Consider the following 26,815-nt stretch of genomic DNA (forward strand, 5'->3'; position numbering starts at 1 on the left):
CACACACACACACACACACACACACACACACACACACACAGCAACCTAAACCCACATCACTACTATCAGGAGGGGTAACAGTGTTATTCACGAAATGGTGCACTAGATGTCTTAAATGTCATTAACTGTCCAGCTGCTAACAAGAGATTGTGGTCTCTGAATTTTTCAAGTGATACGGAGTGGCAGCTACTACCTGTTTGAGACTGACAGTGAAGATGAGGAAGAAGAAGAGCATGAAGAAAAGAAAGAGAATGAGCCGACACAGAAGAAGACAGCTTTCCAGGTAAGATGAAATGCAATCAGTATCACAAGTTTCAACGTTATCTCTATATAGTGCTCATATCATCTCTTATACGTTTACATGCACTGATGCAATGTTCTGAGAGAGAGAGAGAGAGTTACAGACAGACAGTTTCAGATAATTAGTAAATAGATGTCATCTTCTAAGCAATGGAAACAGAAATTTTGAGATTTATTTAGAATTTAGAAATTTGGAATTTATTTGTCAACTTATTTAAGCAGTACTTGTCTTCTGGAATCATATAATCCCATAATTTTAACTGCCCACTATGCTTTCTCTGCAGTTTGCTTTAACTTCCCTTTAATTGCATACAGTTTACCTTCCACACACAAAGTAAGTCATTATTGTTCTCAGACTGTCTCCTACACTTTTCAGCAGTCATTCAAGTGAAGAAGGAAGCTGACAGATATAACATTTACAGAACTTGTAGGCAAGTCTAAGGCATCCCATCCTTTCATTTTTCCTCTGTTATTGAAAGAACAGTCAGAATGCTGGGAAGGGGGGAGCAGTCCCTCATCAGCTGTTGTGGCTGATGTTCTGCAGTCAGTGTAGGAATAGCATGGTCAGAGGAGTAAATACCCTCCTCCCTCAACAGAGAGGATTGGCTGCCTGGGATTTGTGTGTGTGTGTTTGTGTGTGTGTGTGTGTGTGTGTGTGTGTGTGTGTGTGTGTGTGTGTGTGTGTGTGTGTGTGTGTGTGTGTGTGTGTGTGTGTGTGTGTGTGTGTGTGTGTGTGTGTGTGTGTGCATACTCGAGTGTGTGTGTGCATGCGTGTGTCTGTGTTTGTCTGTGTGTGTGTGAGCACATGTGCACGCAGGCACAAACATGATGACACAGTGCCTGATTCCTCAGTACCGTCTGCTTATTCAGCAAAAGTGCGGAAATAATTAATGTTGGTGCTACTGAATACAGTACTGATAGCTATTTATTCTGTAACTCATAAACATTTTTAAAGAACAGGGAGGTGAGATTGTTTCACCAGCAGAATCCAGTTTATGTGAACTGGAAGAAATGGGTTCAGGTGCCTAGCCAGTGAGACAGTTCCCTGTGGCACATTTGACTGGGGACACATGACTGAAGTGACAGTCAGCTGCAGAGAAATATGGGTGTTTGCAAATTCCCTGTGGGCAGAGAGAAGCACATATTGCCATGCTCACAGCTTTAATAACCAAATGCATGGAGACAGAAGATGTAATGAGTGTTGTGCTCAGTGTAGAGTACATACTTGTGTAACTACGACATGTAGAAGTGTACTACAGCATGGAGGAAATCCTGCAGGATAATGTAGTCACATTTATGCTCCAGTATGTGTTTTAGGTAATGTTCCCTAGAGAATGTAAAGGGGGTAATGGTCCACACACACCGATAATAAAGGTACTGCCCATTGTGCACTGCATTTGTACTGCCACTGACATGCCCTCTGGCCAGCCTGCTGCTGATGTCTGCCATATTGCCTGTTGTCTCATGTTTCCTTGGGGACCATAGACATTGTTTTCCCCCTGTGACTTTGGCTCTTGAAGTTGTGGGCATGGCAACACATTCTTCTCTTTGCTGACAGGGAATTTGCCAACAGCCATATTTCTTTGCAGCTAACTGTCACTTCAGCCATATGTCCCCAGTCAAATGTACCACAGGGAAATGTCTCGCTGCCTAGGTGCCTGAACCCGGAAGAAACTCTATTCAACCTGCTTGTCTTGGTCTATCAAGCAATACATTTAGCAAAAACTGCACTATTCAAAACAATTGGACATCAAATGACAACCAAAGTAAATACAAGAAGTAGAAACAGTTATAACAAATCCAAATCCCCTCCACACCCCTGAAGTTAAGTATTCCATCTCATCTTGCAGTCACTTGGGGAAGAGGGGATAATTTTTGGTCTTCGTATTCACTGAGGCTGTATGATGTTGGAATTAGTGTATTTAATTTTGGGAGGGGTATAGGGGATTACCTCCCTTCTGAAATTTAAAATGTATGTATGGGATTATGTGCGACATTCACAAGGCCTGCTCTTCGACATCATTTATAGTCTGCTATAATAGGAATGATGGATTGGTGAGCTTAGGTTGAAGTCTATAGAGTGAAGCATCTTAGCTCTTTGTGTCACTGGTATTACCCATCTTACCTGCAAAGAAGTTAATGAAAAAGTCCTCTGTAATAAATAATCCTAATGGGACTACTACTATTAGGGTGGACAAAGATGGCAGAAGTAAACAAAGCAGTGGTAATGCTTGAGGCAAAATGTACATTTCACAAAGGAGCAAGCAGTCAGTTGATGAGGAATATGGTAGTAAGTAACAGCTAGTTGAAACAGAGCCAAATTTTAAGAGAAATGGATACAGGGTACAACTTTACAGTGGCAATTTGTTATTGCAGCTAGCCTAATGATTAGAATCTATTCATCAGTCTCCTAAATTAAAATTCTGAACTCATTGTTTATGAGGTACTTTGAGTTTGTTGACCTCTGACTCAATTAAATAAAGGGCTCTTTGGATGGACTTAAAAAAACAAAAGGAAGACATCCAAGAGGGAGGTCTCCACACTGTCTTATTAAACCAATTTAGTGCTTCCATCCAAAGTTAGACTGGACTTCATCAGAATACCATTAAAATCAAAATGGATGGTTTTATACCATAATAGCAGTCACATGGTCCACAACATTAATTAGATGTTTGCCATTAAAATCATTCTTAAAAAGACAGTACAGAATAACTAAGAAAAACTTTTAATAAGAACAAGTCTTTAAATATCAGTGATAAAATGTTAAGCCAACAAATATATATGTATACAAATACACTTGTTAAAACATAAATATTCAAGTACAACAATACAAAACTTCAAAGAAGAGCTATGTAAAAATATTTGTGACCATAGATGTTCACGACTTGTTTTCTGTCATCCCCCACAATGTCCATTTAGATTGGTTTTATGAATATCTTTGTTTTAACTCTGAACTTGACCACACAGAAATTATTATACTAAGAACACTCATTAAGGCTGTCCTTGAAAACAATTTTATTATCTTTCATAACCAGCTTTTCAGACAGACCAGTGCGGTAGGGGTGGGGGCGGCTTCTGCCCCTAACTTCACAAACATGGTATTGGCCCAATGGGAGAATAATTACATTTTTATATCAAAATATAGGAACAGCTGGTCAACTATGGTCATTATTTGGCAATTTTTTTTTATTCTGGACAGATACCTGTGTCAGATTAGAGCAATTTTTCAAATATATACAGAAATCAACTGATTTGTTTAAGGTTTACCATGGAAGTGCAGGCAGAAAGGGTTAATTATTTGGGCATATCCATCTTAAAAAATAGAAACCTCAAGCAGTTTGACTCCACTATATACAGGAAGCCCACTTATTCTGACTCATTGTTGCATTTTGATAGTTTGCACCTAATGTGTCAAAAGAAGTCCCATGTCAATGGTTAATGCGTAAGGTTAGCTCGCATGGTGTTGAATGATTTTACACTCAGCACTGTGTGAAAAGTTGAAAAGTATATTAATAAGTATAGGGTATCCTGAACACTTTTTGAGTGAAATTTTCATTGAAGATAAAAACGAACTTCGAGGCACATCAGCCCACTGCTTGGAGGGGTGACTGGGTTAGGACCCTTGATCAACAATGAGACAAATGTGACAACCCAAGGTGAATACAACAAAGCACTAGTGTTACCCTTAACATAGATCTTTTCAACATTAAATCCACCATAGAAAATAACTAGATCCTTTTTCTCTATAGACCTGTAATACAGAAGGGTGGAAGGTGTGACCGCTAAAATTGTATACAAGAAAGATACTTGTTTTAAATCTTTACTAAAAAGGACTAATACCTTAAGGGGAAAACGTAGAGTGCCACAGTGTGGTCACTGTTCTCGTGTTGTTTTGTTTTGCAAGGAACTAGTTTTGAGAATTATGGAAAAGTAATACCTAAACAGAAATTTGATTGTGGTAGTAAAGCTGTGGTTTATGTGACAAAGTGCCAATCATGTGATGGGTTCTGTATAGGGAAAACAAAACGGACCCTAAGGGCTAGAATATACCAACATTATTATGATAGAAAAAAGAATGATGAAAGAAATGCCCTGTATAAACACATCAAGGGACAGCTCCCACTCTTCCAAATTCTTTATTCATGACCATGTGCACTTGGGGGAAAGGGGATGATGATTTTTTAGAATACAAAGAATTGCACTGGCAGTTAAAAAGTAATGCCAATGTTTTTCCTGGGCTAAATGAAACAATTTCAATCAGCAGTTTTAAAACTAAAGGCTGCTTTTGCCTTGTAAAACTGGCTTTTTACATGGCTTTCTTTTGAAGTTTTGTATTGTTGTACTAAAATAGTTATGTTTTCACAAGTGTATTTGTATAAATATATATTTTTGGCTCAACGTTTTATCACTGATATTTAAAGGCTTGTTCTTGTAAAAAGTTTTTTCTTAGTTATTGTGTACCGTCTTTTTAAGAATGGTTTTAATGGAAAGCATCTAATTAATGTTGTGGACCATGTGGCTGTATTATGGTATAAAACCATCCATTTTGATTTTAATGGTATTCTGATGAAGTCCAGTCTAACTCTGGGTGAAAGCACCAAATTGGTTTAATAAAATAGTGTAGAGACCTCCCTCTTGGATTTCTTCCTTTTGTTTTTAATAGTTTCTTTGGTTCTTCAGGTCTTTGAAAGACATTCTTTCTTCATAGTGAACCTTCCTAAAATTAACACTCTTGACTAAAGACAACATGTTGCCTTAAAGTTGTAACTGTAAACATTTGCACACACACACACACACACACACACACACACACACACACACACACACACACACACACACACACACACACACACACACACACACACACACAGCACATAAGGGATAAAGTAACCTGATACACATTGTATTTCAGCCATGAGACCGCTTTTTGTAAACCTGAAAAAATAGTCCACTTTTTTTTTTTGCTGTTGTTTTTTTAGTTGGCATATGAAGCCTGGATGACAAGCTCTAAGGCTGCCTTAAAAGTGAGACGGAAGGAAGAAACTATAATAAAGAAAGAACAGAAAAAGCAAGAGAAAGAAGAAAGAAGACAGCAGGCAGGTAAATGGAAAGTAATCATGGTGCATCATGCAAAGTAACAGAAATCATGTGTGCTGTCCATACAACTAAGGAAATGAATGCTTTTCTAAAAAGATAGCCTACACCTGTCCTTTAACTCGTGTTGTCAAGCACAGGGTGCTGTTCCTCTCTTCTCTTTATTTGTCACAATTCACCTTCTTGTATCTGTTAATGTGTTTCCAGCTCGAAAAGGCATTGTGAGAGCAGAATCCAGTGAGGATGAATTGGAGCCCTCCAGCACAGAGGAAGGAAATGTAGAAGAGTCTGGTAAGTTGGTTTCCCAACCCCTGTGCAAAACTTTCTACAAAGAGTTTATTTAATTTTCAAAGAAGAGAATGCAGAGTAATGAAGAACCTTTTCATTTCACCTTTTTGACAATCCTTATTCCATCAGATCAGTAGAGATGTCAGTTGTTCATGCTGTATGTGAGTCAGAATGTTTGTTGAACATCTATGCAACAACACCCTTAACCATGGTGCATTAATCCCAGATAATCTGTGCAGCAATAGTTCTTAGCATGTCATCCACATGTAATATCCACAGAGCTATTTTCTCATGTTTGGCACTTGTATATGATGGGGGGGTTATATGCCCTACCCATTTCACTTTCCTGTTAGAGAATAACTCCCCTCTTTGGATCAAGCCTTCCCTTAGAAAACATCATTGACAAGTGCCCTCCCTCCCAGGAGAAGCATGTCTATCCCTTCCAGCCAATCTGTCATCCACTAATCAAATCCAGATCACCTGGGGTCTATGTTCGGCTACTGAATTGTAAAAAACGCGAACCGCAAAATAGTGAAAGTAACACAGCAAATGGGACAGTCATCAAACAACAACAACATCACTACCTTGAATGGCTATAGCTGGCCAACATCACACACACAACCAACCAAGGTGGGGGGCTGTGCCCCCCAACACCTCACCTAACTATATATATCAACTCTGAGATCACACTACAGTGGGGAAAAGGGAAAATTTTAAAGGTTTCCCCTCACTTACCTTATGTATCAGGTTACTTCCTGGTTGCTGGCCAACTATGTCCATTCGATGTATTTTTTTTTAAGTTGCCGTAGTTCAAAGATTATCCTGTTTGCTGTTTTCCATTCGTTATTTTGCAGTTCACATTTTTACAGTTCGGTAGCAGAACATGGACCTGATCACCTGGGGTGTAGTCAGGGCTTTATCCCTCTATACCACCACAGTGGCTCAATGTGAATATCACCTTCAGGATGGCATATGCATGTGATAGCCATGCATCTACTCTATCAGGCATGACTGAAGGCCATAAGGCCATAGATAACACGCCCATTACCGGCAGTGCTTCTAAACTGAGGCAGTTTTTACAGGAAGCAGTACAAATAGGCAAAAGTTTTCATACCTGTAGGCAATTAAATTGTAAACACAGAGGCATTATTGGGAGATAGCCATCAGTGCCAGACAGACTTTGTTGATTTGTTTATAACTGCTGTAGCATCCACTGTAGATTGCAACATTTTTTGTGTGTTAAAATCAAAGTGGATGCATAAGCTCTGAAAACTAAAGATTTTATTAATGTTGAAATTGCAAAAAAAATCATTAAAAGATAATTCTGTGGGAAGCAAGCATCTGCATATTACAGTTATCAGACTTTAACATTTCACTGCACTTTATGGTTTGCATTTTAATGGTGTCGCTGGGAATTAATTTATTTTCTACTACTGTTTATTAATTATAGTTCCTAAATAGGTGACTGTATCACCAGTTTGTTTAAAAATTGTAATGAAACCTTTCATATTTGAACAAGGTAAATGAGAAAGAAAACATATATTACGAAAGAATAAGTTTAAAGCAAGATGGAGGACTGAGGGAAATAGAGGTACAGTAGAAAAGTAGGTGTACTAAATAAATAATTCTTCTTGTTATGCTATAGGGAATTGGAAAAAAAACATGGCCGTAGTCTGACAGCAGAAACATGCTATATAAGTATATCACTTTATCCCACTGGTCTCACAGAAGGACAGCCTCTGAAAGAACTCCTAAGGCTAGTCATAGAAATTATAATTAGGCCTAATCGCAGAATTCTTAGAAAACCTGTGATGAAATCTTGACAGGAAAAAATAAGGTACCATAAGAATGGAGTATGCAGACATTGTTTCTCTTCATAAGAGTGGGAACAAGGCAGTTGCAGGAACTCGTCAATATGCCAGGTTGAATTTACAGATAGGAAAATTAAATACATTTTAAATGAAACAATTTTAAAGTGCCAAGAAACCAGGACTCAAAATCCAAGGTAGCCTAGATTCAGACGGAAGTTCATGACAGATAAAGCTTATGGATTCTTTGATAGGGTAATCAGAGCAGTTAACCTACAAAAAGCTGTGGACGAAAGTTTACAAATAATAAGTCTCACTCCCTTCAACAATTTTCACACCTGTTCTTCCCCACTATGGCCAACAAGGCACTTCCAAATCACTACCTGCCTTCACTCCTCTCACCTAGACTCAATACTTACCTCTATTTCCTGCCTTCTTTCCTGTCACTCCCCACTTCATTTTGTATATATTTATATACATTTTTTCTATATGTAGCACTATATGCTTTTCAATTAATTTGAAGAAATGTTTGCTTAAAGAACACATATTTGTTGCTGTGAATTATTGCACCACTTGTATTTGTAACCAGCCGTGTTATACTTCTGTATCATTTTTTGTGTATACACATTGTGATTCTTTTTCTACCAACCTGTAATTGGCCCACTGACATCAGTGCCCTGTCCTGGTAAACAAATTTAAAATAAAATGTTAGTTCTCCTTTACTCTTCTGGACACATGCACACAGTGTTTTTTGTGTGTGTGTGTGTGTGTGTGTGTGTGTGTGTGTGTGTGTGTGTGTGTGTGTGTGTGCGCGTGTGTGTGCATGTAGTAACTCCAATGTTTTAATTTACAATATGTAAAAAAGTTTGAAAACATTTGAGAAATTAAAGTAGAATAAATTGGAGATGTGAAAGAGTAAAGGACCTTAGTGGGTGAGTTAGACTGGAGAAGAGGTAAAGCTGACTTAACCTGAGGAGTAAAAGGTACATTCTACTTAATTAACTAAATGTGATTTTAGTAGAGAACAAAACTTGGAATAAGAAGATGAGTTTTCAATTTCAGGTAGGCAGGAATCCCACAGTTTGGGCCCAAGAACTGAAAATGCATGGTCAGAGATATGAAGCTTGGAGTGTGAGATTTGTGTTTTAGGGCCTGAGTAGTTAAAGTTTCTTAGGCTGTATGTGAGGGTATAGCATATTAGTTTTGAGGCTAAAGGAAGGAAGAGTATGCTCATGTAGGAATTTGAACAGTTGTGATGTGAGGAGCAGGTCTGCTCTTTGGTTAACTGGGAACCAGTTTACCTTTTTTAGTGTTATATAGTGGAGTTCATTTCTTGGGGAGTGTGTAATAAATCTGTATATTTTGTTTTCTAGTGTTTGAATAGTGGTATTGTTTTTAGCATAGGCTGATGGAATAAAAGGAAGGCTGAATTTGAGTTGAAGGAGTGGGATTTCTTTCTCTATTGCATATCTGGTGGAATGTGAGAGAAAAGGGGATTTTGTTGTGCCCAGAAAAAGTATGGAATTATTATTTATGTAATTATCAGGCCATGAGAGTCTCACGTTTATCGTGTGACACTCATGACTTTGAGAAGGGACTATATAATTTGAGAGAAGAGTTTGCCGTGAGGGGGTATAATCAAAAGGAAATTGACTGGGCATATCAAGTAGTAGCTAATGACAGGGAAGGGCGAGCTAAGCCATATTTTTCCAATCAAAGTAGGGTGAAACCTGTGAGGTTAGATAGGCACAGAGGGGTATCATTTATGTTATCATACAGCTCTGATGTGGGTTATGTCAGAGAGGTGATACATAGGAACTGGCACATCCTGCATACGGATAGGAGAATAAGTGGTCTTTTAGATGACCAGCCCTAGTTTATGTACAAAAATAAAAAGTCTTTGAAACAGCAGTTATGTTATCCTAGGGTACATAGTCCCTTAGATGAAACATTTTTAGCTACACATAGATGTGGCATGTGTGCTTTCTGTATATTCATTGATGAGTCCAAATTTTTTAAACATCCTGAAACTGGACATCTCTGGCGTCTTAAGGCAAGGGCTAATTGTAACACTAAAAACATTGTGTGTGTAGCCTATTGCCAGTTATGTTTCAAATTTTATGTTGGAAAAATGAATAGACAACTCAGGGAGAGGATCAGGGACCATGAATATTGTATAAGAAAGGGGCACGATTATAGTGCCTTGGCTAAACACATCATGTAATCTCGTGTGCGACATACTTTTTTGTTTCAGGTTTTACATGTTGTCCCTGAATTTATAAGGCAAGGTGATCTTGTGAATAAAACAGAAGCAATGGAACTAGAATGGATTTTATGGCTTGGGGCACATAGAGGTCTTGGACTTAATGACCACGTACCTCTTAAACCGGTTCTGAAATCCAGGAACCTGAAATAAGTGGATCATGCATTTTTAATTATAGGTGTGTTAACCCTGTTGTTCCTTTAAGAATGAAATGCTGTTTTAATTGTTCTAATTGTTTTAGATCCATTGGATAATTGGCTTTTAACTAAGGGTATGTGTAGTGTGCCATTATTTTATGATTTTTGTCTGATGAAGTGGTGTGTATCACCGTGAAAGTTCTTACCTTTTGATTAAAGCTATTGTTTTTTTACTTGAATGGAGTGAGCCTTTCTGTTTTATCCACTGTTTTTGGTGACAAGTTTTTGGGTTTACCAGTGGAATAGTGCTACCTTTGGGATTTTAATTTGAAATTTACTCTTCTGGACACATGCACACAGTGTTTTGTGTGTGTGTGTGTGTGTGTGTGTGTGTGTGTGTGTGTGTGTGTGTGTGTGTGTGTGTGTGTGTAGTAGTAGTAACTCCAGTGTTTTAATTTACAATATGTAAAAAAGTTTCAAAACATTTGTGAAATTAAAGTAGAATAAATTGGAGATGTGAAAAAGAGTAAAGGACCTTAGTGGGTGAGTTAGACTGGAGAAGTGGTAAAGTTGACTTAACCTGAAGAGTAAAAGGTACATTCTACTTAATTAACTAAATGTGATTTTAGTAGAGAACAAAACTTGGAATAAGAAGATGAGTTTTCAATTTCAGGTAGGCAGGAATCCCACAGTTTGGGCCCAAGAACTGAAAATGCATGGTCAGAGATATGAAGCTTGGAGTGTGAGATTTGTGTTTTAGGGCCTGAGTAGTTCAAGTTTCTTAGGTTGTATGTGGGGCATATCTTATTAGTTTTGAGGCTAAAGGAGGGAAGAGTATGCTCATGTAGGAATTTGAACAGTTGTGATGTGAGGAGCAGGTCTGCTCTTTGGTTAACTGGGAACCAGTTTACCTTTTTTAGTGTTATATAGTGGAGTTCATTTCTTGGGAAGTGTGTAATAAATCTGCATATGTTGTTGTCTAGTGTTTGAATAGTGGTATTGTTTTTAGCATAGGCTGATGGAATAAAACAGAGGCTGAATTTGAGTTAAAGTAGTGGGATTCCTTTCTCTACTGCTGATCTGGTGGAGTGTGAGAGAAAAGGTGATTTTTTTGTGCCCAGAAAAAGTATGGAATTATTATTTATGTAATTATCAAAATGCAGGTGGAATTTTAGTGAAGGGTCTAACCAGAGACGAGACTTGAAAGAAGAGACTTGCTCTAAGGGATCGTTGTTATGATCATAGATAGTTTACATTTTCTTACATAAATTGAGTTTTTGCTAGTACCAAAAAGCATAGCTTTAGCTTAAAATGGACTTAATATGAGGTTTTCAGTAGTAATCTCCACACTGAGGTGATTGAAGTCAGATTGTTGATCCTGCTGTTGGTTGTTAGGGAGTGGTTAGAGCAGTAAATGATTTGTATATAGGAAGAAAGGAAGGTAAGGAAGAGCAAAGTCAAAGTTTATTGATGTATACAGAGAACAGAAGGAGGCAAGAATACGTCCTTGAGGGACACCTTTGAATAGTGGGTAGGAAAGAGGGGTACAGGAGTTATAACCCACTGAGAAATGGGGGCTAAACAGAAAACTTTGGAAACAAGGGATGGCATCAGGGCTAATGCCTAGTTCTGAAAGGTGGATTATAAGTGAGGATTGACTAAGTCAAAGGCTCTGGATAGATCTGTAGAAATTGTACCAGGGAGCATGCTTTTGTTCATTGACATGAGAATTCCATTGGCCAGAGACCAGAGGGCTGTGGCTGTACTTATCACTGACCAGAAGCCATGTAGTTTGAGTGACAAAGGTGGCAACTACCAACACAACTTTCGAAAATGAAAGATTTCAAACAGTCTGACATAAAAAAATAACATCATGCTAAAAAGTGACAAACTTCTGTCTTCTGTCATCTGTATACTGGTTTGTAGAATATATATTGTATAAATTATCAAACAAAGATATGTACAGACATGAGGCAGCTTATTTCAGAACTTTACTAAAGAATAACAATCACCCCCAGCCTCCCCCAGTTACACAAATTAATCACTATCTCCTTTAGCTGTGACTCCCTTAAAGAAATGCACCTCGTTCACATACTATTATGTGACATCTGCCATGTTAAGGTAGCCACGGCTGCAGTTCAGTCACTGTTAGATGTAGCTTTGCACTCAAATAGTGATGCTCACACACTTGTATGTTTACACAGTTACATACGCATGAACACATACACACACACACACACACACACACACACACACACACACACACACACACACACACACAATCTTACAATGTTACAGTGCTATTTATTGATTCAGGGCCTCATGACAGGCCATATCTAAGACTAGTTCCCAGCTGTCTTGCTATATATATATATATATATATATATATATATATATATATATATATATATCCATATACATATCTTTTAAACATCTTTAAGGTATTAGATGCCCTGACTCCATGTGTTGACATATTCCTTTAATTAAGAATCTGGACTTGAATTTTTTTTTTCTTTTTTTGTGCAAAAGTAAGATATTAAGATATTGTGACGTGTTCCCATATTGTGATTAAAAACATTTATTCCAAGGGACATTCACAAAACGTCATCATTTTGTTATTTATAGGCTCAGAGCAAATCCTGTCTTAGTAAGTAATAAAATAATTGAGTGAAGATCAAGCGTCACCAGTCTTTTTTTTCGGGGGGGGGGGGGTTGTCTACTACTTGGAGTAACCTGAAATCTGCAATAAATTAATTTAAATCATACTTAATTTTGCCCAGAAGGTTTAGGCTAAGGTCACCCAAGATGATGTTGCATTTATTTGGATTGATATAAGAGAGTGTGGACAAGAGTAATTTTTTTCTTTTTTAATTTTTGGAGTGAAGTAGGAGGTAGCAGATAGGCAATAGCCAGGTACAAGTGCTGTAAGTTTAATGCAGAATTTCCAAATCTGGTATTGTTTTGTCACTTGGGCTTCACCTTTGTGACCAAACCACACCAGACAGGTAGGTGACCTATTTTGCAGTTTGGATTTCCAATGCGATAGCTCACCTGAATAAGTTTTCTTTGAGTCATCTTTGTTATCTTTTTGCAGCCGCGAATGTGGGCAGACATTCTAACAAAACTCAGTATTTGACCAATGAGCGTTTTAAAATAAGTCATCCTTTTTTCTTAATGAGTCTTTGACCAAAATGGTCAGCAATATATTTTCACATATATGTGGTTTGTTACTTTTTTCTTTTTCTTTTTTTTTTTTTTTCTTCTCAGACTGACATGAAAGAACACTCGGACTTTCATGTTGTAATACAATTTTAATAATAGTAAAATAAACATAACAAAATAAACTTAATAATAATAATTTTAATTGGCAACAAGCAGCTCTCTGAGGTGGATATATGTTTAGTTAACATATTTTGCAACTGAAGCATTTTTTTTTATGTCTTTGGATATCTTAACTTTATATATTTAGTTTTATTTCCATTGGATACCAAGTTTCTATGCAGTTTAGAAAACATTATGCTAGTATTTAGTAAAAGTGTTTAGTTATGCAAGGTAAGACTGTAACAATATTTTTAGGTGTAAAGCTTGCTTTTATGAAATTACTGGAAGCTTTTCTTCAGATCTATTGATATTTGCAGTAGAAAATAAGGAGAACAGGATGAAACTGTATTTATCAAGTACTTGTTAAGTCTTGACATGGGTATTAACTTCATAGGTAGGTACTAGGCTATCTGCCCGAAGGCATTTATCAGCCTAGCTGGAATGTGTTGGCTTTTGCCGCCCCCTTAGATTAGTTCCCTGTGCCTCTGTCCAGCAGAGCCATTGAAGTGATCCCTGGGGGTAAACTTTCTGTTTCCCATCCACTCGTCAAGGTTTCTCTTGAAGAGGGTTAGTGAGGAGCTCTGCCTAATGTAGGTTGGAATCTTGTTCCAGAGCACGGGATGTCTCTGGGACAGGAATCCATCCCTACAGCACGTCCTATTTATTGTTGTGATGAGGTTTAGATCCCTGGAGCATGTGGCTCGAGGGGATATGGTTTTCTTTAGGTGGAGCATGTCCATCAATTCTGGGTTGGACATGGCCTTGTATGTCAGGCAGAGATCACCTCTGAGTAGGCGGTATGCAACCGAGTACAGCTGGAGTTTCTTCAGTCAAGCTGCATAGGGCATCTGCTTGAGGCCAGTGATCCTCTTGGTGAGGTACTTCTGTGGTCTTTCCAGTTGTTGCAGGTGTCTTGTAAGGTACATCCCAAATGGGGCATTGTACTCTATGATGGGTCTGATGAGTGATGCATAGAGGGGCCCAATGACCTCTTTCGATCTGGATGCAAACCCTTTTGTGATTAGGTGGGCCACATAGAAGGATTTTATAACCACTTTGGCAATGTGATTATCAAAGGAGAGGTTACTATCTACTTGAGTCCCCAGATCCCTTATTACGTCATCCGTATTTAGGGGGCTACCACCTATGTGGTAGTTTGTGGGTACTTTGTTTTTTCCAAAGGGGATGACTATGCACTTTTTGGCATTTAGCTTGAGGCCGTGGTTTTGACACCAGGTATCTGTCTCAGTGAGACCCTTTTGGAGGATGTCTGTGTCAGCCGGAGAGTCAGTTATAGCCCCTAGTTTGCAGTCATCTGCGAACTTGGTCAGCCAAAGTCCTCCTGTGCTTGCCTGTACCTCTGAGAAGTACATGTCAAACAGGAGGTGTCCTAGGGCTGAGCCCTGGGGAAAGCCACTTGTAACCGGTTTAGAGTCAGACCTAGCTCCTGCAACTCTTACCATGTGGGTTCTGTCCATGAGCCAGTTGGCAACCCATCTCGTGATGTAGGGGTTTATGTTCAGGCTGGTGAGCTTGTCTATAATATCTGAGTAGAAAATGGTGTCGAAGGCCTTTTCGAGGTCTAGGTAAGCTGTGTGGACCACCTTTCCCTCATCTATAGCCTTGGTAACTGTCTCAAAGAAGTCCACCAGGTTTAGGCGGCATGATCTGCCCTTAACAAAGCCGAACTGGGTAGGGTCCAGTGTTTGGAGGTTTCCAATGTCTCTGTTAATGAGATCCATGATGATGCGCTCCATAGCTTTGCAGACCAAGCTAGTCAGGCTTATAGAGCGATAGTTCCCGGGGTCTGTTGTGGTTCCACCTTTGTGGAGTAGAATAACCGTTGCTGTGCGCCACTCTGTGGGCACGTAGCTTGTGGAGAGGCTGAGTTTAAGCAGTGTGTTTAGGTGAGGGGTTAGTTCATCTTTGAGCTTGTGTAGGACAAAGCCTGGGACACCATCCAGTCCCATTGATGCTGTGCTTTTGGCTTTGGAGAGGGCTGTTTTAACCTGAGTGTCTGTGATTTCAGGGGCACTACATTCTTCTGGTATAGTTATGGGCCCTTTTGGGGGTGAGAGGGGGGTGAAGTTTGCACTGAACCTGTCTGCCAGGATGTTGGCTATATTGGTCAGTTCAGTGTATTTTGTGCCATTCTGCACTAACTCCTTGCAGATCTGAGAATTGCCACTTAGATTCTTGACATAGCTAAAGAATGCCTTGTGGTTATCTTTGAAGTCCATGGCAATTTTTCTTTCGAAGCTAGCCTTGGATGATTTTATGAGGAAAAGTAGTTTCTTGCTGATACTGATCAGGGATGTCTTCCCTTCTTGGGATTGTACTCTTTTCTGTACTAGTTTCCTCCTTCTATTGTATAGCTTGTTTATGGCAGGGGTCCACCAGACTGGTTTCCTTTTCTTGGAGGAGTGAGTCTTGGTTTTGTTTGGGATAGCATGATCCATGCATTCTTGTAGGTGCCCATAGAGTGCATTAGTAAAGGATTTTGCAGCTTGGACAGCATTATCCTTTAGCATGGAGGCTTTGAAACTTCCCACCTTGGTCTTAAGTAATGTGAAGTTTGCTTTTGAAAAGTTTTTCATGGTGGTTTCTTTGACCGAGGGTAGTGGCGGAATGTGGATATCCAGAGTGATTAGTTTATGGTCCGATCTAACCAGCAAGGGGTTGACCTCTGGTGTGGAACACCGGTCGCCCATGTTGACCAGGTCCAATATGTTGTCACCTCTGGTGGAGGTGTTGACCAGTTGATCCAGGGCGTTTGAGTGTATAAATTCTAGGAAATGTTGGGCAAGGGAGTTTGTACTTGAGTAGTTCTCCCAGTTAATGTTTGGGTAATTGAAATCAGTCAATATCAGGGTGTTTGGTAGGACCTTTATGTTTCCCAGTGTTTCCAGGAATGTGGAGTGGGGGTCCTGGGACATGGTGGGTGATCTGTAGCAAGCTATAATTTGAATAGCAGTTTTGCTCGTTGTTAGTTGCACATGGATGATCTCTCAAGCATCGTGCTGTGCCTGACTTTTTTTCTTTTAATCTTTACTGACATACAAGGATTCTTAGTGATTCTGACTATAGTATCAAACAGCAGTTCTAGTCTATGCAAATAAATTTCCTGATGCTACATTGTGGTTGGAAGTAAGAACCATAGTGGGACATATGATTGGTTGGTCTTGGCTATAGTGCCAAATAGCAGTTTCAATCTATGCAACTAAACTTACTAAGGCTGTATTGCGATTGGAAATAACAACCAATGTGAAGTATATGATTGGTTGTCAACAGAACAGTAATTCTGAACCATTAGTAGAACATAGAAGCATCTTGATTGGATATAATACCATTAGTTAGACAAATGATTAGCTAACATCAAAGCACCAATTACAAGATCTTGTTCTCCTTAGTTCATGCAATTAAGTTCACTGATGCTACTTTGTGATTGGAAGTAAAAACCAAAGGAAACAGGAAGTGACTAAAGCCTCATTATGATTGGTTTTTCACTGTTATTTAAACCATTGCTGGTCTTTACATTACACGTTCTGAAGAAGGCAGTTTATGCCGAAAGTGCTCATCGTATTTTATTTGTTTTATCAGTAAAAGCTCATTTTCTTCTTAATCAAGTGGAACTTGCTCATTCTCTGCTGTGGTGACGTCTACAAGATTTTGCTTCTTCAAACCACACCAGATAAGGGTAAATGCTGTGTTGCCCATATCTGAATGTTATATGATAATTATAAACACACTCTCAATTTATAATTTCTGACCCGATCATAAACATTATTATGTAGATGCACATATTTATAAGCACAGTTACACATTTATAAGCACACTATCCTCTTATAAACTCTGACACCGTTATAAACACTGTTATCCTGTTATACACATCCTGTAAATATGTCTCAAATTATAAATATATTGTTAATTATAAAAAAACTTTCATCCAGTTATAAACACTCAACTAATTAAAAAAAGGGTTATGAGGATATCAGCTAACATTCAAAAATGTCACATCACCTCAATTTAAACTATGCCCTCACAAATATAGCCCACTGGTGGAGTGAGAGGGTACTGAGATATGACTCTTGCTGCCAGGATCTGAACAAAGGTGACTGGGAGGAGGAGGACAAAACTCCCACAACAGGCCAGCTGGTGTGTTACCATGAATAAAAAGATGTAAAGAAAGTCCATTTAGAGAAAGATGGTCTCTAGTTTACCACGTGTCCTTTCTGCACATGCCAGTGATATTTGTATTGCTAGCTGAAAAACCTCATGGCTGTCAGCATGATGCTGAAAACGACTTGGGTATAATTAATGGAATGGGAATAAGAGACTTGATTAACTTTTGGCCACTCTCCTACCTTGTGGAGGATTTTTCATGTATGGGTTTTGTGCTGTCTAGCAAACTCTCACCCTGATAGAAACAGGAGGAGTTGTAGCAAGAAATGAAGCATACAGTATAAACAGTAACAGACAGATAGACATCCACAATAGGGTACACACATAGGAACAGAAGCAGACAGACATCCATAGAGGGGTATGTACATATGGAAGCAGGAAAAGACAGACATCCGCAAGACACACATGGATATAGAAGCAAACAAATATCCACAGTGAGATATTGCATGTAAGTAGAAACAGACTGACATTAACATTGGGGTACACACATGGCAGCAGGAGCAGACAAACACCCACAGCGGAGTGTACACTTGAAAGCAGACAGACAGACATCCATAGTGGAGTACACATGTGACAGTAGAAGCTGACAGACATCTACACAGGGGTAAACAGATGGAAATACTCACAGGCTTCCTGAATCAGTGTGAATCTATCTCATTCAGACAGAGGAAAGAACTAGAGAGTGGGTCAGAACAATGCCCTTACCTGTACTGTGATGAATTCAAAGGTTCTTGCTCAGCCTTCACCCTTAGAAGCAGCAAGCAGACATAAGTGAGCAAGTAACATAACTGTGGCCTAAGGAAAATGAGGTGGGTGGACAAACCAAAGACAAATAAAGGAATAAGAGACCTTTCATAGTTCAGAACAGTAAACTCCGAAAGCTAAAGCAGGACTGGCTATTCTTAACCAAGGTATAGAACAGGTTTGGTTGGATTTATTAAAATATCTGATGACATTCATTATAGAGATAGATAGATACTGCCAAAAATATAATGTTTGCAGTGTATGTGAAAAAAACTTACATAGTAAGCTTCTGAGCTAAACCTAATCATGCTACCAGCATAATAAACACTGCAGTGTGCTCATAAGTAGATACACAAAATTACACTATAGTATTGTCAGTGTTGTATATTCTTCCCAGTAGTGTTAAATGCCAGCAGTAACACAACAAGTATTTAACTAGTAGCCTTAAAAGAACAAGCTGTTGCCATTAAATAAAACAGAAATCACAAATCAGACATAATACAATGTGCTGATAACCAAACTTCATATACTGCATTCAGCCAATAGACCAAACCTTATGTACTGTAGTCCATCTATAAACCAAACCTCAAATGTTCATTCCCAGCAATGAACTAAACCTCACATTTCAACCCACCCACAACAATGACGTTTACCATTTGCAAAGTATCAAATGAGAATTCTTAATGCTTGACATAATTACTGCACTACAACATGCAATTACTGCTAAAAAGTTTTTACATCTGCTGCTTCCCCAACAAACACTTGATGAGCCAGACAAAAGGTAGTTGTATGAGTACTACATATGATTAAAGTTCTCTTAGTGCAGTTTGTACCACCCCCATTTAATGTCTTCATCACATCATACCAGGCATAGTGTCACCTGATAAGCATAAATTACAAACTCATTAACTCAGTATACATCTCAGTATATGTCACAGTGTTATCAGATAAGAACACATATTCCTCTGTTAACAGCTCAGTCATATATGTCACAGTGTCACAAGATAACCATCCATGTCTCCATGCCATGAGCTTGGTTTACTATCAAAATTTGGAATGACAGTTGTACGACTGCCGCTTGGTTGAAGTCATGGCACTTAGGGTTCAGAATGCCAAACTGCAAGATTACGAACCATAAGAATGAATATAGAGCTGCATTTGTTATTATGGGTTGGGCATAGTGAATGTAGATCGCAGTACAGTGGGCAGTAGGGAATTTCACATTTTCCTTACTGTTGTGCAATCTCGTAGTTGGTATATTTAAGGTACAGGGGGTGTGGGGGGCACAGGTGGGCTTAACCCCTGAAAAATGTTCAGAGTAACACAGACTTTTGATTCTGAAAGTTCGGTGTTGTCAATGGGGCTGTTGCGGTTATCATTTCCAATATTTTGGAATACACAATGAGTACATTTTCGAGATTTTGGTTCAGCAGTGTGAATATGTGCACAACTGCCTTTCCAAATTTTGATAGTAAACCCATAAGCTCAGCATATGAGTCATAGTCTCAACAGATAACCATACATGTCATGCTATGAGTTCATCATACTTCTCTGAGTATCACCAGATAAACATACATATTATGGTGTCACCACCTAATCATACATATCATGTCACCAAATAATCGCAGGCAGGTCATCCACTCAGTATACATATCACATTGTTATCACATAAGCATAGATGTTACCATTTCATTGTTTCACCATATGTCACAGTGTCATCAAATGACCACACATTAGTCTCTCTTTATCTCAGAAATCATGTCACACTGTCACTACATAAGCATACTTGTCACCAAGATGCAGGCTAAGAATACGTGTTACATTCTTACCAGATAACCATACATACCACATTTCATGTGCTTAGCACATATGTCAACACAGAGTCTACTAAAATAGCCCAGGTCCCAGGTGCTTGAATACATTTGTCTCACAGCCAGGGACCTGGGTGTCTTGTAGCTCATACAGCTGGCTACTCACTCTCAATATCGAATCATATTCAAGAGAGATGCAGCAGCCATAGAGAAAGAGTGAGACTGCCACATCTCACCCTAACACATTAGTCGACTTTGAGCAAGGTAAGCCTATCAGCTGCAGGGAGAGAGTGGGAAGAAGGTGAGAGCATAGAAGAGGGTTTCAGGCAGCAATCAGAAATGGGAGGAAGGTGAGGGCATAGAAGAGGTTTCAGGCAGCAATCAGGAGTGGAATTTAGGTTTAGGGAGGCAGATGATTAAGGTTTAAGGACCGAGAGGGGAGTTTTACAGTTAGAGATCAATCAGGGACCTTAGGTTTAGGGTGCAGGAATGGAATTTTAGGTTTAGGGAGCAGGAGGGAAGTTTAGTGTTAGGGAGCACTTGGAGACTATAGGTTTAGTGAGTGGGGGAATGTAGTTATAAGTTTATGGAGCAATCAGGGACTTTAGGTTTCAGAATGTGGAGTGCTATGGTTAGGCTTAGGGACCAGATGGGAGTTTTAGAGTTAGAGTTAGGGTTTTGGTAGGGCTATGCATTTAAACAGGGTTGCATGGTAAGCGTGCAAAGTAATTGACTAGGATCAGGCTAGTGGGACATAGGGCACTTAAACGTTAGAGAGAACGACAGTGAGCATGTGTGTCATGAGCTACTAGCATGCAGGCATTTGTAGTAGACCCATCAGCATATCATCAGCTCAGCAAACTGGGCTCCATATCATGAGCTCAGCCTATATGCCAACATGTTATTAACTCAGCATACGAGCATACATGCCACCATGTCATGGGCTGAATGTGCATGCTACAGTGTCATTAGATGTGCATGCAAACATGTCACCATATCATGGGCTGAACATGAATGCTACAGTGTCATTAAATCTGTATGCATACATGCCACTGTGTCATGTCATGGACTGAATGTGCATGCTACAGTGTCATTAGATGTGCGTACATGCATGTTAAAATGTCATGGGCTGAACATGCATGCTACAGTGTCATTACATGTGCATGCATACATGTCACCAGTTTTGGGGTATCTCCTGCTGATGGTATAATCAAAATGAAATGGCAAGTCACACAGTAGAAAATCAGTTAAGTTTCAAGGTGCTGGTGTTTACAGTCTTGGATGTATAATAGTTTGTAAATGTCACCTTTGTTGAGTGCTGTTTTTGTATGGAATCCAAAGTAAGAATAGGCAGTTAGTGAAAGTAACAAAGTGGCATTTTCTAATGGGAATAGCTCCCTGCCTCCACACAGTCAAGGTAGAAAAGTATGCACATTGCATCACCATCTTATTCTAATCACCTTTAAGGTCACCACATGGTACTGGAGTGCAATGTTTATTCCTAATTGACCACTCTGTGTCAAAGAAAGTAACATTAAATCACTTGTGCAAAAACAGGATTTATGACGTGACTTTCAAGTAGCTCTGTGATTCCCTACAATCTTTTCATTAAATTAAAACTTTAATATTTTAACTTTCTCTTCTTGATTTGTAGTGTTTTATGAAAAACTGTTTATCAACACAGATGTCATTTATACAGCAGGGGTAACTTGATATGCAGGCTTCAGCTATGACTTTGGAAGTACCTGCTAGGGTCACAATGTGGTACACTGAACAAATTTTCATACAGGCTTATAGCCAGCAGAGTCTACTGTGAAGAAAAAATTAAAAAAAAACACACCAAAAAGTGCATTAATCTGGCATACAGGAAAAGGGAAAGCTGACGGGGATGCCTTGCTGTAAGTGAAGTAGGGCAGAGTGGAGAGATCACTAGACGGACCCCAGAATAGAGTAGGAAGAAGTGGGGTGTGAGCCAGCTGCCCATAGAAGAGTAAAGCACAAAGACTAGCTGGGCTGCCTGTCAGGGTCCTCAATTTTCTGGTTGAAGATCTTTTGCAGATCACAGGTTGGTATATAAATGCCAGAGGACTGAAACAAAGCAAGAATAGTTCCTTGTACAGTGATGCAGGAGGAACATTTTGTGAAAATGCAGGTTGGCAAGGATAACAGCAGTAGCATGGAAGATCATAGACAGAATCTTGAGAGAAATGTTGGTTGTTTTCCTACAGGACTGTAATCACCAGGACAACAACCAACATGAGTTTAGGACCACAACACACAGTCATTTGAACCTGGACTAGTTTTATGACTAGGTTAAAAGAGACTTTGATAGGAAAGTACCAGCAATTATGGTATACCTGGACTTTAGAAGGGCCTTTCACTAAATCACAGACAAGGAGCTATTAAACTGTGAAGACACCGAAGGCATAACTAAGCCTGAGGAAAGAGATTGTAGAATGGTTCAAGAGTAGGACAGAAGGGGTTCTGGAGCAGAAGACAGTGTCATGAATAAAGGAAGTTTCTAGTGGAGTATTGCATGGGTCATTTTTGGGTCGAGTATTGTGCAATATGTTGGATTCAGACATATCTCATGGAACATTAAACAGGATCAACGTCTACCTTGATAATAAAAAAATTATACTGCATGTAAACAATAAAGAAGAGTCTAAAAGAGTACTCAGCAAGGTTGACCAAATGGACAGACGAATGGCAGTTGAAGCTGGATGCATTCAAATACAAAGTACTGCATCTGGAACACAACACTGGTGTGAAGAGTCATCTGTGTAGTGGAACCAATAGCAACAGAGCAAGAAAAAGATCTGAAGCAGACTGAAAGGACTTTGACAGCTGCAAGCAGTATGCCAGGGTGTAACCACAAGGAGATAGATTTCAGATGGACTTCCAAAATGACTCCTGCAACCTGATCGACAAGTTAATTTCAGCTCTCCCAATGTGCAAAAACAAACTGAGAAATGAGAGCTAGTAGTTTTGCCAGCCTGAGTAAAATTCAATTACTGGCTAGAAAGCACACTGCTTGGATGCCAGCAAAGAAAATATTTAGACAACTTGAAAGTAAAGCAACTAGAAAAGGTGAAGAGAAAACACTGACATGGAAGAATCCTACAGCTGTTTAGCAAAAAGCAGTTCAAATTCTAGGTTTGGTACAAGAGATTGCTTCCAGTAATTTAGAGGAAAAATTAATCAAATGTTCTCAAAGTTGATTAAAATAAATGAAACAATGAAGGAGTATATCAACTCAAATAACAAAAGGCTGGAAAAAATAAGAGAAGCTTTAATTAGCTATTCAGATTAACTGATAAAACTGTAAACATCAGAGTCTGGAATGAAGAAAAGGCTTGCTGAGTATGAGACTTCTCAAGAAGAACTGTTTCAAAAATGGTAGAGTTAGAAGACAGAGCACACAGAGAAAACATGAGATTTTCTATTACTTTACCAGAGAAACTGGAAAGAACAAACTGTATTAATTTTATGAAAGCACAAATAAACAACTAGACTGGTATTCCATAGCAGGATTTGTTAATTGAAAGAGCACATCGAATGTATGCTCCAAACCAGGCCATGAGAAAGCAGTCAAGAGCTGTATTATTAAAGATGCAATAATCCCAGAAGAAAGAGTTAATCCTGATAAAACTGTGGAAGAAGGGCAAAGTATTAAAAATTGCCGATAATAGAGTGTTTGTGGAAGATGATTATTCCTAGTACTCCAGGCAGAAAAGCAGTAAATATATCCCAGCAATCACAGAATGCCAAGTGATAGGTGTAAGAGTCAAGCTGCTGTATCCGGCTGTCTGCAGAATATTTTTCCTGGAGGATCAAAGGCATTTTTTGATGCAGAACAGGCTAAGGAAGAAATACAAAATTTTATCCAATAAAAAGTGGGCCATCAAACAGAAGGGGACTGCACTTCTCATTCTTCTGACAATAAAGTTGTATATTTATTTATTTTTATTTATTTATTTTATTTATTTAACATTTGTTTACCATGAAAGTCTGACTTGGAATTAAGCCAATTTTCAGTGGAGGCCCAGGGAGAAACACTCCAAATGCATGTCTTTGTAATGTAGGAGGAAACCGTAGCACCCAGAGGAAACCCACTCAGATGCAGGGAGGACATGCAGACACCAAACAGAAGGCACCCCACCCGAGAATCAAACCGGAAAACCTCTTGCTGTGAGGTGACAACTCAACCGCTGCACCACTGTGCCATCCTTGTATATTGTATATGTTGTAATCTTGGGCTGTTAGGGAGGGGAATAGGGTATAAAAGGGCACATCGTTTATTATATGTAGAGTTGAGAAGTTTTCTGTTATTTTTGCATAGCATGGCTGAATATCTGGATCAATGACCTTGGCTTAATCTAAAAACAAGTGTTTTCTGTAAGCAAGTAGACTTGAAAAATAAGACAAAGTGATGAATGTCATGAGAAGTGCTAAGTTTCTTGCATATGCAATATTAGCTTGCTTTTTTATTCCTGTTAGCAAATGTTCATTGGGTTAAGATGTCTGCAGCTGAAGACAGTTGTACATTATGCTATATGTTTCCATGAAAGCAAGCTATCTGCAGGTGCAAGCAATTACTGTTGAGGGTTCTGAGTATCGTTTGCTTAGGGAAATGCACAATTTAAAAGTGCAAGGCAAGCAGTTCAGTAAAAATAAAGTTTGAAGTTATTGGCAGTGAATAAGAGATAATAGCTTCCCTAATAGCCTTAGTAAACCAATGCATTTAAGATAGCAGCGTATAATTTAGTTTTATTTAAAGATAGCTAGTGCACGTTTTGTGCTTCAGGAGACACATTTGGAAAGAAATGAGCATGTGAATTTGATAAAGAAAGGATTTCAGAATGGCTATTCATCAAAATATCAGGGACAAAGGAAAAGGGGAGTAATTATACTGATTGCTAGAGGAGCTCCAATAGTGATTGAAGAGGGAAAAAGATAATGGTAGTTTTGTGGTAGTAAGGGGCTACTGGCAGGGGAAAAGAATTATGCTATCATGTATTTGTATTCCACCAAAAAACACTATTATGGTGCTTAAGAACATTTTTGGAGAAATAATCAGCTTTCAACAGGAAATATTACTTAGAGGTGAGGACTGGAACTTGATTTGTAACAGTGGAAGTGTATCTGGTGGGTGTAGATGGGAAAATATCACAAAAGATGGTAGGTTTCTAAAGAATTTTTTGGAAATATTTGGTATGGAAGATGTGATTTCATTAATAGGAGCTTGGAGAGATTTTACATATTATTCCTTAAGGTACAATAACTGGGCTAGACAAGATATAAATTATATTCACATGAGCATGTGCATTTAATATAAAGCTTCAACACATCCAATAACTATTTCAGATCATCCACCAATAAAATCTAAGAAATGTAGTATAATGAAGTAAAAATGAGACACTGGCACTTTCCCACATACTTGTTAAAAAGACAGGAATTTAAAGGATGGGTAGTTGAAATCATTTCAGAGCTATTAGGGAAGACAGAAATTTCTTCAGAAGTTACAGCTAGTCAGAGGGATAAAATGAAAATAGAGTTTTAAAATAGGGTAGAAATAAAAGAAAAAGAGATGTGGTTAAGACGTAATAGGAATTTATTTTGAGGGTTGGCAAAGGTTAACGTTTTGCAGAATAAGGGGAATCTCACAGAACAAGAAGATGTGCAACTGCAGAGTGCTAAGGAGAAAATAAGGAAACATCTGGATAATATGCATGAGTACAGAAAGACTGCTGTTAAGCAACTATTTTTGATAATAACTCCAGAGCACAAGAACTTTTAGCACAACAACTTGGGTAATAGAATGTAGATGGGTTTGTCACCAAACTTAGGGGTTCTATAACAAGACAAATAAACAGAGATCCTGTAGAGGTATTAGAGATATTTTGGAGAGGTATGGAAGTCAAGAAAGAGCACAAATGGATATATATATGGAAGTCTTAAATATGCTATGGTTAGAGGTAGATGAGGATTAACAATTAAGATAGGAAGCAATGAGAGAAAAATGGTGATGTATAATCAATCTGCAGGAGAGAATCCAGGAACAGATAGTATTCCTGTGGAAGTTGGGAAGTTAGGTGGGAAGAAAGTAGTAAAGATCTGAAGATTTTAACAGCATTTTAAAACCTAAAGATGGTAAAGACCTATTAGACCCAGCTTCATATAAACACATTTCAATTTTAAGCCATGATTACAAAGCATTTATGTGTATACTAGCTAAAAAATGACAAAGGTGTTGCCAAAATTGATAGATATGGACCATTCTGATTTTTGGAGGGGAGGCAAATATTTGGCAACATTAATAGAACAATGATGATCCAGAGGCAAGCAGAATATAAGAAAATACCAGTGATGTTTGTGGGCCTCTATGCAGAGAAAGCATTGAACAGAGTAAGTTGGGATTTTATGAGTAAGGCAATGGAAGCATTTGCATGATCTGATTCAATAATAAGATTAATTAGAATAATATAAGTAGCATTAGAGGCAAGAATTAAAGTGTGAGAGTTCCTTTCTGATAAGTTGTATCTGAACAGAGCAACCAGGCAGGGGTGTCTTCTTTCCTCTCTGTTATTTGCACTATATTTAGGACCATTGTCAATGAAAATAAGGAACTCAGAACTTCAAGGATATAACTGATAATCAAGAAAAGCTGGCTTTATTTGCAGATAATATTATTTTGTACCTGATACATCCAGAAAAGGACATCTCAGTGCAGTGGAATATTTTGAGATAGTTTCAAGTCTTCTCGAGATATAAAACTAATGAAGATAAAATAAAGGCTATAGCTGTAAATTATGTACCCATGCACAAATTGGTTCAGCAATTTCTATATTTATGGAGACACAATAA

General features: G+C 38.5%; 1 protein-coding gene across 1 annotated transcript in view; it reads left to right on the top strand.

The window, feature by feature from the left end:
• LOC122816231 (piezo-type mechanosensitive ion channel component 2-like) overlaps window positions 1-26,815 on the top strand; it is a 1,381,906-nt gene that overhangs the window by 947,258 nt on the left and 407,833 nt on the right. Inside the window, exons 31-33 of the mRNA XM_044088974.1 lie at window positions 171-283; window positions 5,280-5,400; window positions 5,602-5,685. Coding sequence (XP_043944909.1) covers window positions 171-283; window positions 5,280-5,400; window positions 5,602-5,685 — 318 coding nt within the window. The remainder of the gene's footprint in view (window positions 1-170; window positions 284-5,279; window positions 5,401-5,601; window positions 5,686-26,815) is intronic.

The sequence above is a fragment of the Protopterus annectens genome, chromosome 12.part0 (genome assembly GCF_019279795.1).
Source record: "Protopterus annectens isolate FY-2018-M chromosome 12.part0, PAN1.0, whole genome shotgun sequence".
In the NCBI taxonomy this organism is placed as follows: domain Eukaryota; kingdom Metazoa; phylum Chordata; order Ceratodontiformes; family Protopteridae; genus Protopterus; species Protopterus annectens.